Source organism: Sitodiplosis mosellana, unplaced genomic scaffold (genome assembly GCF_009176505.1).
Source record: "Sitodiplosis mosellana isolate CC-2019 unplaced genomic scaffold, AAFC_SMos_1.0 Smas_scaffold_46, whole genome shotgun sequence".
Classification (NCBI taxonomy): domain Eukaryota; kingdom Metazoa; phylum Arthropoda; class Insecta; order Diptera; family Cecidomyiidae; genus Sitodiplosis; species Sitodiplosis mosellana.
Genome location: NW_022595288.1, coordinates 1 through 17,433, shown reverse-complemented (window position 1 = coordinate 17,433; position 17,433 = coordinate 1). Strand labels below are relative to the sequence as shown.

Genomic DNA, 17,433 nt, shown 5'->3' with positions numbered 1-17,433 from the left:
GAATTTTCAATGTTATTGAAGCATTTATTTATTCTTAATATTATTTATTTTAATAAATATATTTTAAAAAAATGAATAACATTCTTATTAAATTTAAAAACTTTGTTTTTCTGTGTACGTACTTAACTCACATTAAGTACGAACCGCCATTGCTGTATATTGCTGTAGTGGCAGCCATTTTCCTTTTGACACATTGAAGATGTGATAATCATTGAAATAAAATAAAATAAATATAATAAACAAATCAAGTTGGAATACACATAAATCAATTTGCATGAAAATTTCCATTACTTCTTAATACTCTAGTTTCATTTATTTATTCCGAATTTATAAATAAATGAAGCTCTTGACTACATAAATTTATTCAAATCATTTAGCTGACTTGTATATTATTCAAGAGAAATGAAAACTGCATGTCAACTTAGCAAATAAAATTGTTCTACAGTGAATTCAAAAACGTGCTTTGGGTAGCACATTTTTATTTTGACATGAAATTTACATTACTCCTGAAAAACGTATGAATAAACAGAATGCAAAATGATCTCTGGCATGTAATATATATGAATATGAACTGTCAAAAGCGGTGAAAAGGAAAATGGCCGCCATTACAGCTGTTCATACCGGTTCATACCCAATGTATGTTATGTACATACGCATAAAAACAAAGTTTTTAAATTTAATACATTTTGATACAGAATGTATTTCTTTTTATTTCAAAATATTTATCAGAAATAAATGTCTTAATAACAGCGAGAAATGTAGTGTCGATATACTCCATTATTGTTTACACGAAGTTTCCAAACGTTGCCAAAGAAGGTAATGTAATTCAGGAGTAATGAGATTTGTTCATTAGTATTCAAAGTGAATGCGTCATAGATTGATTTATCATTTATGTTTTACTGTCGGAATTTTTCCAAAAAAACGAATGAATTTATTCTTTCAAATTTTACAATTTATTAGTCGGTAATAGCAAGCACCCATGCGTATTATATTAAACTAATCATTTCAGTTGGTGTTTATTCAGTTGTATAGGTACTTAAAATGTATTTTACAAATCTGACAGAATCTGACAGTTGCGGCAAGACTACGGGGGTAGGGGGCGCCATGAGTATCAAATCTCTACAGTTCATGGCTTATGAAAATCGATGATTGATGAAAACAAATGCTCTTTACTGAATGATGACTTTCGTATTTATTTCAAAATAACTGGCAAAAAATCAGATTACACAGATAATATTTATTTCTTCATTATAAAAGTATGTCACAAAAACGGTGTCACTGCATTTTAACCTCATTTAGAGGTTTTTTGTCCCATGGTGTTCTCTCTGGGATTACTTGAATGCATGTTAGAGAGTACAGCTATGACTTAAGAGCAATAGAATATAAAATAGTTACTTATTCCTACTGTGTTCAGTGATTTTGGCCTTGTCTATGCAATTTCGTTATTTGTTTTCCCAGATAAGCACGATTTTTCTGATCCGACATAATTGTACCATGATCACCGTCCACTAAAATAACGTAAACATCTGTTGAAGAATTGACATTTTCCCAGCCCAACATCGGATAGCTATACAATTTCTCAAAAAGATCCATCTCATTCTTGTAAACGTTGTTCAAGTGCGCAATGCAAGCAGGCAACGTGTGTTGATCTACTGCCTTGAATAAATGTACTTTAATCGGTAGTGAATCGAATTTGAACGCTGCACATATATGTCGATAATGATGACGTTGTTTCGATAGCAATGCTTCCCATTCGATATCTGTATTTTTTAAATCTACATTTGTCTTTTTTATCTCTTCAATTGCTTCATTAAGAGTCAATCTACTGACACGTTCCCACCATTTTGAATCATTTAGCGTTTGAAAAACGGGAAATTTATATAGTAAAGATGTGGAGAACATTTCTGTTTCGGAGAGAATATTTTTGATGGGTGGATAAGTGTCGATTAAGCCTAGAAATGAAACAGAATTGCCACTGTTTATAAGCTGTTTCGCTATTTCATAAGCTAGAATACCACCAGCGGAGTAGCCAGCAATTGCATAAGGACTATTCGCTTGAATTTTCTTCATGAGGGAGATCATTACACAAGCCATTTCCTCGATGGACGATGGCTGTTTATTCTCTGGCGATGGCCATGGCAGCACAAAAACGGAAATAGTTTTGTCTATGTTATGGGCAAGTTCGAAAGCGTACGATATCCCACCTTGGCCTTCTGGTAACAGAAATAGAGGCGTCTCATTTCCGTATTGACGAACTGGAATAGCAGCATCACAATACAATCGGTTGGTTCGTTTAGTAATTTGTTCCGCCAAATCTTTGAGTATTGGGAAGGAAAATACACCACGAGCATAAATGTGCATATTGTAGAGCTTTGCTTTGTTAACGACATGCATCACAAACAGAGAATGACCACCCAATTCAAAGAAGTTATCATATCGACTGATACGGTCAATGCCAAGCAGTTCACGCCAGATATCGGCGAGTTTTTCTTCTATTTCACCCTGTGGAGCCTCATACTGCTGATGAGCAAAGGCTTTATCGTTCGGAGCTGGTAGTGCATGTCGATCTAGCTTACCATTGGGTGTGAGTGGTAAGGACGGTAGACTCACAAAAGCCGTAGGTACCATATAGTCAGGCAGTAAAGTTGATAGATATGTGCGCAAATCCTGTGCTAATGATGTATCTGCATCGGTCACCACATAAGCTACCAGACGAGCATCTGATCCATTGCCATATGATTGTACAACCGCGTCCTGCACTTGGGGATGTTCAACAAGTCGAGTTTCGATTTCACCAGGCTCAATTCGGAATCCACGGATTTTCACTTGTTCATCCGTGCGTCCCAGATAGACTAGATTACCATCATGCAGATATCGTGCTCGATCACCCGTTCGGTACATGCGTGCCGATGGATTGTTACTGAATGGATCGGGTAGAAAACGTTCTGCGGTTAGATCAGAACGGTTAAGGTAGCCACGTGCCACACCATCACCACCAATATACACTTCTCCCTCGGTTCCCAATGGCACTGGCTCGCCAAGCATATCCAGCAGGTAAATTCTTCTATTTGGCAGGGGACGTCCGATCGGTACCAGGTAGTTGTCAGGCATTTCGATATTACAGATGCAACTCGTTGTAAAAATAACTGTTTCTGTAGGACCATACATATTGATTAACACTGTTCGATCTTTATCATGCTTTTCATACCAGTCCCTTACAATCAAGGCATCTAAAGGTTCACCAACGAAGATCACATATCGCAGTCCAATGTGTCTCAGACTGATATTTTTTGCCAATATGAGCATTTTGAACGCCGATGGCGTTTGGTTTAGCACAGTAATACCATTGGTGCAGATCCAATCATAAAATTTGTCCGCAGAACGGGCAGTATCGTATGGTGGAATTGACAGTTGACTTCCATAGCATAACGCACCCCATATCTCCCATACCGAAACGTCAAAAGAAATCGAGTAGAACAAAGACCACTTATCCTGAGAATTAAAATCAAATTGATCATGGACAGACATAACTAGTTGCGCTGCATCGCGATGTTCAACCATCACTCCTTTCGGTGTTCCAGTTGAGCCGGATGTGTAAATGACATAGGCCAGATGAGTTGGAGTGAGTGCAAGCTTGGTCGTGTCCAGATTACCAATTGGCAAACCGGCAGGCAATGGTTTGTCCAATTCAATGACTGGTACTTGGTGATCTCCGAGTACATTGCGACCCACAGCATCTGCCAAGAGAAATATAGGATTGGCGTCCTTAAGAATATGGTTCAGTCGTTGACTCGGGTAGGCTGGATCGAGTGGGACATATGCGCCACCAGCTTTCAGGGTGCCCAGAATGGCTACAAGCATTTTCATATTACGTTCAACGCAAAGTGCGATTCTATCATCTGGTTTCACACCTCGTGCAATCAAGTAATGTGCTAACTGGTTGGATTGGGCGTTGAGCTCTGCGTAACTCATTGTTTCTCCTTTACACTCCACGGCAATCGCCTGTGCATCGCGTTCCACTTGCGTCTCAAATAATTGATGAAGACATTGGGCGGTTGGATAGGTAAACGTTGTTTGATTCCAGGTGTGCAGCAGCAACACGCGCTCTTCCGGTGGAATTACTGCTAATGTCCTTAACTGTTGCTGAGGCGTTTGTGTTAGCGCATTGGTCAGTGATTCCAAAGATTGTTGCATATAGGCACAAATCCGAATTGCCGATAACGGCGACAATACATGGACTGATAGGCACAATTCTTCATCGTTGTCATCGAACGACATTGTTAACGGGTAAGTAGTTAGCGCCACACCGCCTAATAAGCTGACTCCAGGATATGTTGCATGACCTTCCCTCTTGCCTTTATGACGATAGTTCAGCAGTGAACTGAAAAGTGGCAAACCAGGTGGCACTCCACTGCAGCGTTGTGCCAACACAAGTGGTGCGTGTTCGTGAGCCAACAATGCACTCAACCGAGCATGAGTATGGCGTACTGCAGTTTCGACACTCCTCTCATCAATATTTATCCGTATTGGAAGCGTGTTAATCGTCGGTCCCATGACAGTGTCGTGACCCTCTCCTGCTTGTAAACGGCCAAGCAGCACGGTACCAAGAACTACTGCCTCACGACCGCTAGTTCGAGCAAGCACCTGTGCCCATGCTAGATGACATAAGCTGGACAAACTAACCCGCGATTGCCGTGCGATCTCTCGCACTTGATTGTTTTGCATCTGTGGCAACATTAGATGTGCTTCGTTGATCTCAGTACCATAAAGGCCAGTGCCACTCAGACCAAATGGTACGGTTGGCTCGTCAATATCACCGAGCATTTCAGTGAAGAAATGGAAGTGTTTGGCTTGACTTACACCTAATCGAGCTTGGGCCACAAAATAACGGAACGGTGTAGGCGTTGTCAAGTCTTCAATCTTTCCATTCATGATGTCGTGCACTTCTGCCTCAAGTCTTTCCAGTGTTGAATGGTCAATAATCGAGTGATGCGTGAGTTGAAGTACAACCCAATTTCCCTTAGATGTTGGTGCAGCATAAAGACGTAACAATGGTGCCTTTGTCAAGTCTAATCGGTAGCAACGCAGACCGAATTGGTGGATCAAATTTTCTAGCACCGACTCACTAGCGCCATCCAATGTTACCTCGGTGAGTAATGAAGGAACCTGACGCAAAACCACCTGTGCGGGTTCACTAAGGCCCTCCCAAATGATTACAGTGCGCAGGATATCATGTCTTTTAATCACTTGTTTCAGAGCGTCTGCATAAAGTTCTAATGTTGTGCGGTCAATGAAACTCAGTTGACTTATAAGCAAATACGGATCTTCCTCCTCGGCCATTATGTGATGGAATAACATGCCATGCTGTAAAGGTGCCAATCCATAAATATCTTGGATATTAGCTACTCCATCAGGCACTTGTGCAACAATTGCATCGATCTCAGCCTGGTTAAGATTGATAAGTGGTAACATTTCTGGAGTAATAGCCGTACAGCCAGAGGTAATCATATTGGGCGGGATGTTCACTTCTTGGTAACGAGTGAGAGTTGCAGCTAATGTAGCAAGACTGGGAGCATCAAATACTTCCCGTACAGTGGTGTCAAATCCGATATGTCTCAACTGTGCCAACAATCGTACGACCAACAGAGAATGGCCTCCCAACGCAAAGAAATTATCATGTCGACTAATGTGCTCAACACTCAGCAATTCACGCCAGATGTCAGCTAGTTTTTCCTCTATTTCACTATGTGGAGACTCATAGTGCTGACGAGCAAATGCATCATCGTCCGGAGGCGATAGTGCTCGCCGGTCTAGCTTACCATTGGGTGTGAGTGGTAGGGACGGTAGACACACATAGGCCGCTGGTATCATATAATCAGGCAGTAAAGTTGAAAGATAGGTGCGCAATTCCTGGGCGAATGATGTGCCTTGTTCGGCAACCACATATGCCACTAGACGAGCATCTGATACATTGTCATAGGATTGTACAATGGCCTCGTACACGTGAGGATGTTCGACTAAGTGGGCTTCGATTTCACCAGGCTCAATTCGGAATCCACGAATTTTTACTTGCTGGTCGATGCGTCCCAAAAAGATCAGATTACCATCAGGAAGATATCGTGCTCGATCACCGGTACGGTACATGCGTGCCGATGGATTTCCACTGAATGGATCGGGTAGAAACCGTTCCGCGGTAAGTTTTGGACGGTTAAAGTATCCACGTGCCACACCAGCACCACCAATATACAATTCTCCCTCAGCTCCTAGTAGCACTGGCTCACCATATGGATCCAACAAATATACACAAAGATCTGCTAGTGGTCGACCAATTGAATGAACGTTTTCTAAAGATTCGAGTCTTTGATAGGTAACATGAGCTGTTTCTGTGGGTCCGTACATATTGACCAATACAGTTCGACTTTGGTCATATTTCTTCCACCATTCTTTTGCGATCAATGGATCAAACACTTCCCCGGCGAATATGACATATCGCAACCGATCGAATCGCAATATAATATTTTTTGCCCGCATAAGCGATTTAAATACCGATGGGGTTTGATTCAGTACAGTGATTCCTCTAGTACAGATCCAATCATAAAATTCGTCTGTTGAACGAGCGGTGTTATATGATATAATTGATAATTGACTTCCATTAAAAAATGCACCCCATATCTCCCACACTGAGACATCGAAGGAAAACGAATGGAACAAACACCACTTGTCTTGTTTGTTGAAATTAAATTTATCGCGTGCAACCTCAAAGAGACGTACTATTTGCTGATGCTCAATCATAACTCCTTTCGGTATTCCTGTTGAGCCAGAGGTGTAAATCACATAGGCCAGATGATTTGCAGTAAGTCCAAGCTTGATCGTGTCGGGATTATCAATTGGCACATCGGCAGGCAACACCTTTTCCAAGTCAACCACTGGTACTTGATGATCCCCGAGTGCTTTTCGGCCAGTAGCATCTGCCAACAGGAATGTAGGGTCGGCATCCTTTAGAATATGGGTAAGCCGTTGGCTCGGATAGACTGGATCAAGTGGTACATAGGCTCCGCCGGCCTTTAGAATACCCAGCATTGCAATGAGCATTGTTATGCTGCGCTCAACGCAAAGTGCGATTCGGTCATCTGATTTGATGCCGCGTGCGATCAAGTAATGTGCTAACTGGTTGGATCGAGCGTTGAGTTCTGAATAGCTTAGAACCTCTCCATTACATTCAACGGCAATTGCCTCTCCTTCGCGTTCTACCTGCACTTCGAATAATTGATGAAGACACCGGGCAGGTGGATAGGTAAACATTGTTTTATTCCAGGTGTGCAGCAGCAAAGTGCGCTCCTCCGATGGCATCACGGTTAATGTTCGAACCGGTTGTTGTGGAGATCGCGTTAACGCATCGGCAATTGATACCAGGGTGTGTTGCATGTAAGCATCTATTCGAGCTGCTGACATCGGCGACACCACATGGACCGATAGACACAAAGCTGCGTCGTTATCATCCAGAGAAAGAGTTAATGGGTAGTTTGTTCGCTCCTCAACGCCTAAGAAAGTTACCCCAGGAAATAACGCAACTTGTCCGGTCTGCTGATTATGTCGATAGTTCAGCAATGCACTGAACAGGGGTAAACCATCCGGGAATCCACTGCAGCGTTGTGCCAACACAAGTGATGCATGTTCATGTGCTAACAATGCACTCAAGCGAGAATGGGTTTGGCGCACTGCGATCTCAACGCCCGCCTCATCAATATCTATTCGTATCGGGAGGGTGTTAATCATCGGTCCCATGATATTATTGTTACCCTCTCCGGTCTGTAAACGGCCAAACAGCACAGTACCGAAGACGACTTTATCATGCCCGCTAGCTCGACTAAGTACTTGTGCCCAGGCCAAATGACAAATACTAGCCAAACTGACCTTTAAATTTCTTGCGTGCACCCGTAGCTGATTATAGATTATCTGTGGCAGCATCAGATATGTTTCATTGATGTCTGTTCCATCCCGACCAACATCATTCAGACCAAATGGCAATGTTGGCTCGTCAATATCACCGAGCATTTTTGTAAAGAAGCTTGTGAGCTGAGCCGTATCAACTTCTAATCGAACCTGAGACATGAAATTACGGAATGGGTTGGGTGTTGTCAACATTTCAGTTTTTCTATTGATGATGGTATGAACTTCTGTCTGTAGCCTCTCCTGTGTTTCGTGGTCGATAATTGAGTGGTGCATCAGTTGCAGTGCTACCCAGCTCTCATCAGATGTTGGCGCAGCCATCAATCGCAATAGAGGTGCTTTTGTCAAGTCCAACCGATAATGACGTGGATCAAATTTATGATTCAACTGCTCTATTATCGATTTACCGGTGTCATCAAGTGTGATTTCTGTGAGTATCGAAGGAACCTGGCGCAAGACAACCTGTGCCGGTTCACTAAGGCCTTCCCATATGAAGACGGTGCGAAGTATATCGTGTCGTGCAACTACCTGTTGCATTGCGTCCGAATAACATTCAAGTACCGTCCGGTCAGTGAACTGCATACGGCTTACAAGCAGGTAAGGATCACCACGTTCAGATTTTATATGGTGGAATAACATACCGTACTGTAATGACGTCAATCCATAAACATCTTGGATATTAGCTACTCCTCCAGGTGCTTGTGCGATAATTATATCAATCTCTGACTGAGATAGAGTGAAAAGCGGTAACATTTCTGGAGTAATCGTTTTGCTATCCGGGGTAATCAAATTGGGTGGAATAATTACTGTCTGATAAGGTGCGAGAGTCGAAGCCATCATGGCCACCGTAGGAGAATCAAATACTTTCCGAACGGTGGTATCAAGTCCGATCTGTCTCAGCTGTGCCAACAATCGTACCACCAGCAAAGAATGGCCTCCCAAAGCAAAGAAATTATCAAGTCGACTTATACGGTCAATACTCAGCAGATCGCGCCAAATATTGGCCAGTTTCTCTTCCATTTCACCCTGTGGAGCCTCATACTGCTGATGAGCAAAGGCTTTATCGTCCGGTGCTGGTAGTGCTCGCCGATCTAGCTTGCCATTGGGTGTGAGAGGCAAGGATGGCAGACACACATAAGCCGCTGGTATCATATAGTCAGGCAGTAAAGTAGATAGATATGTGCGTAAATCCTGTGCTAATGATGTATCCGCATCGGTCACCACATAAGCTACCAGACGAGCATCTGATCCATTTCCGTAGGGCTGTACAACCGCCTCGCGCACCTCAGGATGTTCCACTAGGCAGGCTTCAATTTCACCAGGCTCTATTCGGAAACCACGAATTTTTACTTGATGGTCTGTGCGTCCCAGATAGACCAGATTACCATCAGGCATATGTCGTGCTCGATCACCGGTACGGTACATGCGTGCCATTTGATCGTCTCTGAATGGGTCGAGGAGAAAACGTTTCGCAGTAATTTCAGGTCGATTGAGATAGCCTCGTGCCACACCATCACCACCAATATATATTTCTCCTTCGGCTCCTAGTGGCACTGGCTCGCCATGTGCATCAAGCAGGTAAATTCGCTTATTAAACAGCGGACGTCCGATTGGCATTAGTGAGCTTTTAGAATTTGTGACATCACTGATCCAACTGGTTGCAAAAATAACTGTTTCAGTGGGCCCATACATATTGATTATTACTGTTTGGTTTTCAGCGTTCTTCTCATACCAGTCTCTTACGATCAATGGATCTAACGCTTCACCACCACAGATAACATATCGCAGTCGATAGGATTGGGAGCTAACGTTTTTCGCACACATGAGCGTTTTAAATGCCGACGGGGTTTGATTTAGCACAGTGATACCATTGGTGCAGATCCAATCATAGAATTCGTCTGGAGAACGGGTTATATTGTAGGGCACAATCGACAGTTGACTACCATTTGAAAATGCACCCCAAATCTCCCAAATGGAAAAATCGAAAGAAATGGAATGGAACCAACACCACTTGTCTTGTTTGTTGAAATTAAATTTTTCACGTGTAAGCTCAAAGAGTCGTACAACTTGCTGATGTTCAATCATCACTCCTTTCGGTATTCCTGTTGAGCCAGAGGTGTAAATTACGTAGGCCAGATGATTTAATCGGAGTCCAATCTCGATCGCGTCTGGATTGCTAATTGGAAAACCGGCAGGCAACGGGTTTTCCAAGTCAACTACAGATACTTGATGGTCTCCAAGTATTTTCTGGCCAGTAACATCTGCCAACAGAAATATAGGGTCAGCATCCTGTAGAATGTTATTCAGCCTTTGACTCGGATAAACTGGATCGAGTGGAACATACGCTCCGCCGGCTTTTAGAATACCCAGCATTGCAATGAGCATTTTGGTGTTGCGTTCAACGCAAAGTGCGATGAGATCATCTGGTTTGACGCCTCGTGCAATCAAGTAATGTGCTAGTCGATTGGCTTGGGTGTTGAGTTCTGAATAGCTTAGAACCTCTCCATTACACTCTACGGCAATCGCTTGTCCGTCGCATTCTACCTGCGCTTCAAATAATTGGTGAAGACAGCGGGCAGGTGGATAGATAACCGTGATTTGATTCCAGGTGTATAGCAGTAACGTGCGCTCTTCCTGTGGAATTACTGGTAATGTCCTTAGCTGTTGCTGAGGCGTTTGTGCAAGCGTATAGGCTAGGGATTTTAGAGTTTGTTGCATATAGCCACAGATTCGAGCTGCTGACATTGATGAAGTTACTTGGGGCGTCAGTCCTAACGAATCACCATCATCTTCAACCGACATAACTAATGGATAATTTGTTCGCTCCTCACCGCTGAAGTAAGTTATACCAGGAAGTGACGCAGTGACCTGCTCGGCCTTCTGATTGTGGCGATAATTCAGTATTGCGGTGAATAGTGGCAAACCTGCTGGACACCGACTGCAGCGTTGTGCCAAAACAAGCGGAGCGTGTTCATGTGCCAACAACGCACTTAAGCGAGCATGGGTGAGGCGCACTGAGGTTTCAACAGGCGTATTATCAACATCTATCCGAATCGGTAGAGTATTAATCATCGGCCCCATGATATTATTGTTGTATTCTCCGGTCTGAAAACGACCAAGTAGCACGGTACCGAAGACTACCGCCTCACGGCCACTAGCTCGAGCAAGGACTTGTGCCCATGCCAAATGGCAAACACTAGCCAGACTGACCTGCAGCTTCCGTGCATGCCCACGTAGGTGATCATTTAGTCTTTGTGGCAGCTTCAGATTTGATTGGTTAGTCGCAGTACCGTCTAGGTCAACGTCTCTCAAATCAAATGGCAAGGTTGGCTCGTCAATATCACCGAGAATTTTGGTGAAGAATCGCTTATGCTCATCTGGACCAGTTCCCAGCCGAGCCTGGGCCACATGATTACGGAATGATGTATGCGCTGTCAACTCTTCAATTTTTTCGTTGATGATGGCATGAACTTCTGTCACTAGTGTCTCCAATGTTGAATGGTCAGTAATTATGTGATGCATCAATTGTAATGCCACCCAGCTGCCCTTAGATGCTGGCGAAGCCACCAAACGCAATAGCGGTGCTTGTGTCAACTCTAAATGGTAGTGACGTGGATTGAATCGGAAACTCAATTGCTCTAATACCGACTCACCAGTGTGATCCAATGTAATCTCGGTGAGTAATGGAGGAACTCGGCGTAAAACGACCTGTGCCGGTTCATTGAGACCTTCCCAGATGAAGACAGTGCGCAGGATATCGTGTCGCAGAACTACTTGTTGTAAGGCATCCGCATAACGTTCAAGCGCTGTCCGGTCAGTAAAACGCATACGATGTATTAGTAGATACGGGTCACCACGTTCGGCTTTTATGTGATGGAACAACATACCGTTCTGTAACGGCGCCAGTCCATAAATATCTTGAATATTCGCTACTCCTCCCGGTACCTGTGCAATGATTGCATCAATCTCAGCCTGAGAAAGAGTGATGAGTAGTAACATTTCTGGAGTAATCGCCGTGCTGTCCGTGGTAATCAGATTGGGTGGAATAGTCACTTCCTTGCGACGGTCAAGCGTAGAAGCCAAAATGGTCAGAGTAGGAGCGTCAAACACTTTTCTAACAGTGGTGTCCAGTCCAATATTTCTCAACTGTGCCAACATCCGTACGACCAAAAGAGAATGACCTCCCAACGCGAAGAAATTGTCATATCGACTAATGCGCTCAATACTCAGCAATTCACGCCAGATGTCAGCCAATTTTTCTTCCATATCACCCTGTGGAGCTTCATACTGTTGATGAGAAAAGGCCTCATCATCCGGAGGCGGTAGTGCTCGCCGGTCTAGCTTACCATTGGGTGTGAGTGGTAGGGATGGTAGACACACATAAGCCGCTGGTACCATATAGTCAGGCAGTAAAGTTGATAGATAAGTACGTAAATCTTGTGCTTTTAATGTATTCGCATCAGCCACCACATAAGCCACTAGACAAGCATCTGATCCATTGCCGCGAGGTTGTACAACCGCCTCGTGCACCAGATGATGTGCGACTAGGTGGGCTTCGATTTCGCCAGGCTCAATCCGAAATCCGCGAATTTTTACTTGTGAATCTGCGCGTCCTAAATATATCAGATTACCATTTGGCAAATATCTTGCTCGATCACCGGTACGATACATACGTGCTGCTGGATTGTCGCTGAATGGATCGGGTAGAAACCGTTCCGCGGTAAATTCTGGACAGTTAAAGTATCCACGTGCTACACCATCACCACCAATATACAATTCTCCCTCGGCTCCAAGTGGCACTGGTTCGCCATGAGCATCCAACAGAAAAATCCGTTTATTGGGGAGCGGACGACCAATGGATACCAGCGAGTTTATAGAAATAATGGCATCGTTCACTGTCCAACTAGTTGCAAAAACAACCGTTTCAGTAGGACCATACATATTAACCAACACAGTTTGAATTTTATCGAATTTCTCATTCCAGTACTTTACAATTGATGGATCCAACGCTTCACCACCAAAGAGAACATATCGCAATCGATCGGAGCGCGAACTGACACATTTAGCTCTCATAAGCATTTTGAATGCCGATGGGGTTTGATTTAGCACAGTGATACCATTGGTGCAGATCCAATCAAAGAATTCGTCTGGAGAACGGATTATATTGTAGGGCACAATCGACAGTTGACTTCCACAGAATAATGCAGCCCATATCTCCCATACGGAAAAGTCGAAAGAAACGGAATGGAACAAACACCACTTGTCTTCTTTGGTAAAATCATAGATGTTGTATACAGACCGGATTAATAGCTCTGCATGTTGATGTTCAACCATGACTCCTTTCGGGGTTCCTGTTGAACCAGACGTGTAAATCACATAGGCTAGATGGTTTGGAGTGAGTCCAAGATTGGTCGCTTTGGGATTATCGATTGACAAATCAGCAGGCAACGGTGTGTTTAAGTCAATCACTGGTACTTGGTGGTCTCCAAATGCTCTACGGCCAGTAGTATCTACCAACAAGAATGTTGGGTCGGCATCATGTAGAATATTGGTTAGCCGTTGACTCGGGTAGGCTGGATCGAGTGGTACATAGGCGCCGCCTGCTTTCAGAATTCCCAGCATTGTTACAATCATTTTTGTACTACGCTCAACGCAAAGTGCGACGCGATTATCTAGCTTAAAGCCTCGTGCAATCAAGTAATGTGCTAGCCTGTTGGATTGGGCATTGAGCTCAGAGTAAGTCAGCATCTCATCTTTATATTCAATAGCAATAGCCTGTCCGTCACGTTCCACCTGTTCTTCAAATAATTGGTGGAGGCAGCTTTTGGGTGGAAAGGTTACCGAAGTTTGATTCCAAGTGTGCAGCAACAACGTGCGCTCTTGCGGTGGTATCACAGTCAGGGTTCGAACTGGATGTTGAGGCGTATGCATTAACGCATCAACCATCGACTCCAGAGAATGTTGCATGTAGAAACCAACCCGAGCTGCAAACGTTGGTAAAATTATTTGAGCCCTCATGATCAACGAACTACCATCATCTCCAACCGACATGGTTAATGGATAATTTGTTCTTTCTTCAGCATCTATGACATTGACTCCAGGAAATTCAGAATTGACTTGGTCGGTCGGATGAATATGAAGGTAATTCAGTAAAGAGCTGAACAATGGCAAACCATCCCCGACTCCACTGCAGCGTTGTGCCAACACAAGCGATGCGTGTTCGTGGGCCAGCAACGCACTCAACCGAGCATGGGTATGGCGCACTGCAGTCTCGACGCCCGTATTGTTAATGTCTATCCGTATTGGAAGCGTATTGATCATTGGTCCCATGATGTTATTGTTCACTTCCCCAGCTTGCAAACGACCAAGCAACACAGTGCCGAAGACCACGGCCTCACGTCCGCTAGCTCGAGCAAGCACTTGTGCCCAGGCTAAATGGCAAATACTAGCCAGACTGATCTGTAGCTTGCGTGCATGCGCCCGTAGTTGATCATTGAGTGTTTGTGGCAGCATCAGAAGTGCTTCGTCGATCTCAGTACGGTCTCCACCAACATCACACAGACCAAACGGCAAGGTTGGTTCATCAATATCACCAAGCATTTTGGTGAAGAATCGCTTATGCTCACCTGGACTAGCTCCTAGTTGAGCCTGGGCTACAAGATGACGAAATGGAGTAGGCATTATAAGTTTTCCACTTTGCTCGTTAGCTATAGAATGTATTTCTGCCTGTAGTAGCTCCAATGTTGCGTGGTCACCAATTATATGATGCATTAACTGCAACACCAACCAGCTCCCTTCAGATATTGGCGCAGCTAGTAAGCGCAACAGCGGTGCCTGTGTCAAATCTAATCGATAGAGACGGGCATTGAATTGTTGAGTTAACTGATCTAGAACCGGCTCAGCAGTGTCAAGCACTATGAAAGGCGAAGGAACATGGCGCAATACCACCTGCGCTGGTTCATTGAGACCTTTCCAGATGAAAACGGTACGAAGGATATCGTGACGGGCAATTACCTGTTGCAAGGCGTCTGCGTAACGTTCAAGTGTTGTCCGATCAATAAAACTCAATCGAATGGCTGTCAAGTATGGGTCTACTTGTTTGGCCATCATATGATGGAACAACATACCGTGCTGTAAAGACGTCAATCCATAAATATCTTGGATATTAGCTACTCCCTCAGGTACTTGTGCGATAATTGCATCAATCTCTGTCTGAGAAAGAGTAATAAGAGGTAACATTTCTGGAGTAATAGCAGTGCTATCTGTTGTAATCAGATTGGGCGGAACATTATTTCTCTGGTAAGGTGCAAGGGTCGATGCCATCATGGCCAGGGTAGGAGCATCAAATACTTTCCGTACGGTGGTATCTAGTCCGATATGTCTAAGCTGTGCCAACAATCGTACAACCGAAAGAGAATGGCCTCCCAATGCAAAGAAATTATCATGTCGACTAATGCGCTCAATACTCAGCAATTCACGCCAGATGTCAGCCAATTTTTCTTCCACATCACCCTGTGGAGCTTCATACTGCTGACGAGCAAAGGCGTCTTCGTCCGGAGCTGGTAATGCTCGTCGATCTAGCTTGCCATTGGGTGTGAGAGGTAAGGAAGGTAGGCATACATAAGCCGCTGGTACCATATAATAAGGCAGTAAATTTGATAGATGAGTACGCAAATCCTGAGCTAATGGTGTATCTGAATCGGTCACTACATAAGCTACCAAACGAGCATCTGATCCATTGCCATAGGATTGCACAACGGCCTCGTGTACATGAGGATGTTCGACTAAACGGGCTTGAATTTCGCCAGGCTCAATTCGGAATCCGCGGATTTTTACTTGTTGATCTGTGCGTCCCAAATATACCAGATTACCATCAGGAAGATATCGTGCTCGATCACCGGTACAGTACATGCGTGCTGCTGGATTGTCACTGAATGAATTGGGTAAAAATCGTTCCGCGGTAAGGTCTGGACAATTGAGATAGCCACGTGTCACACCACCACCACCGATATACAATTCTCCTTCGGCACCTAGTGGCACTGGCTCGCCATGCTCATCCAGCAAATATGCACAAAGATCTGCAAGCGGGCGTCCAATAGCGCAAGCGTTTTCTACAGTTTCTAGTAGTTGGTAAGTAGCATGAATTGTTGTTTCAGTGGTGCCATATAAATTGACCAACATCGTTTGACATTTACTGTAATTTTCATGCCATTCCCTCACAATCGTTGGATCTAACGATTCACCACCAAAGATTACATATCGCAGTCGATCAGTTCGCGAACTAACATTTTTCGACTGCATTAGCAATTTGAATACCGACGGAGTTTGATTTAGCACAGTAATTCCACTGGCACAGATCCAATCATAAAATTCGTCCGTTGAATGGGTCATACTGTATGGTACAATCGACAGTTCACTTCCATTTAACAATGCACCCCATATCTCCCATACCGAAAAGTCAAAAGAAAACGAGTGAAACAAACACCACTTGTCCTGTTTGCTAAAATCGAATTTATCGCGTGTAACCTCGAAGAGTCGTACGATCTGCCGATGTTCAACCATCACTCCTTTCGGTGTTCCCGTTGAGCCGGAAGTGTAAATAACATAAGCCAAATTGTTTGGAGTGAGTTCAAGTTTGATGTGGTCCAGATTTTCGATCGGTAAATCGTCAGGCAACGATTCGTCTAAGTCAACCACTAGTACATGATGGTTTCCGAGGGCTTTTCGGCCAACAGCATCTGCCAGTAGAAATATTGGACTGGAATCTTCTAGAATATGGGTTAGCCGTTGACTCGGGTACACCGGATCGAGTGGGACATATGCGCCACCAGCTTTCATGGTGCCCAGAATGGCTACAAGCATTTTCACATTACGTTCTACGCAAAGTGCGATTCGATCGTCTGGTTCGACACCTCGTGCAATCAAGTAATGTGCTAACTGGTTGGATTGAGCGTTGAGCTCTGCGTAACTCATTGTTTCTCCTTTACACTCTACGGCAATCGCCTGTCCATCGCGTTCCACCTGCATCTCAAATAATTGATGAAGACATTGGTCAGTTGGATAGGTAACCGTGATTTGATTCCAGGTGTGTAGTAACAACATGCGCTCTTCCGGTGGAATTACTGCTAATGTCCTTAATTGTTGCTGAGGCGTTTGTGTTAGCGCGTTGAGCATCGATTCCAGCACTTGTTGCATATATGCACCGATCCGAGCTGCTGACATTGGTGAAATCACTTGAGGCGTCAGTCCCAATGAATTACCATTATCTTCAATCGAAAGGACTAATGGGTAATTTGTTCGTTCCTCACCACTTAGAAAAGTGACGCCAGGAAGTGACTTAGCCTGCCTCGCTTTCTGGTTGTGGCGATAGTTTAGCAGTGCACTGAACAGGGGCAAACCATCCGGAACTACACTGCAGCGTTGTGCCAATACAAGCGGTGCGTGTTCGTGAGCCAACAATGCACTCAACCGAGCATGAGTATG

At 44.1% G+C, this 17,433-nt stretch overlaps 1 protein-coding gene across 1 annotated transcript; it reads right to left on the bottom strand.

Moving 5' to 3' along the window:
- Positions 1 to 1,410: 1,410 nt before the first annotated feature.
- On the bottom strand, positions 1,411 to 17,362 carry LOC129569885 (uncharacterized; the record flags this gene model as incomplete). The annotated part of the gene is made up of 1 exon (XM_055449103.1): positions 1,411 to 17,362. A coding segment is annotated over one exon (15,952 nt), but the record flags the coding sequence as incomplete, so codon positions are not given.
- Between the last annotated feature and the right edge of the window lie 71 nt (positions 17,363 to 17,433).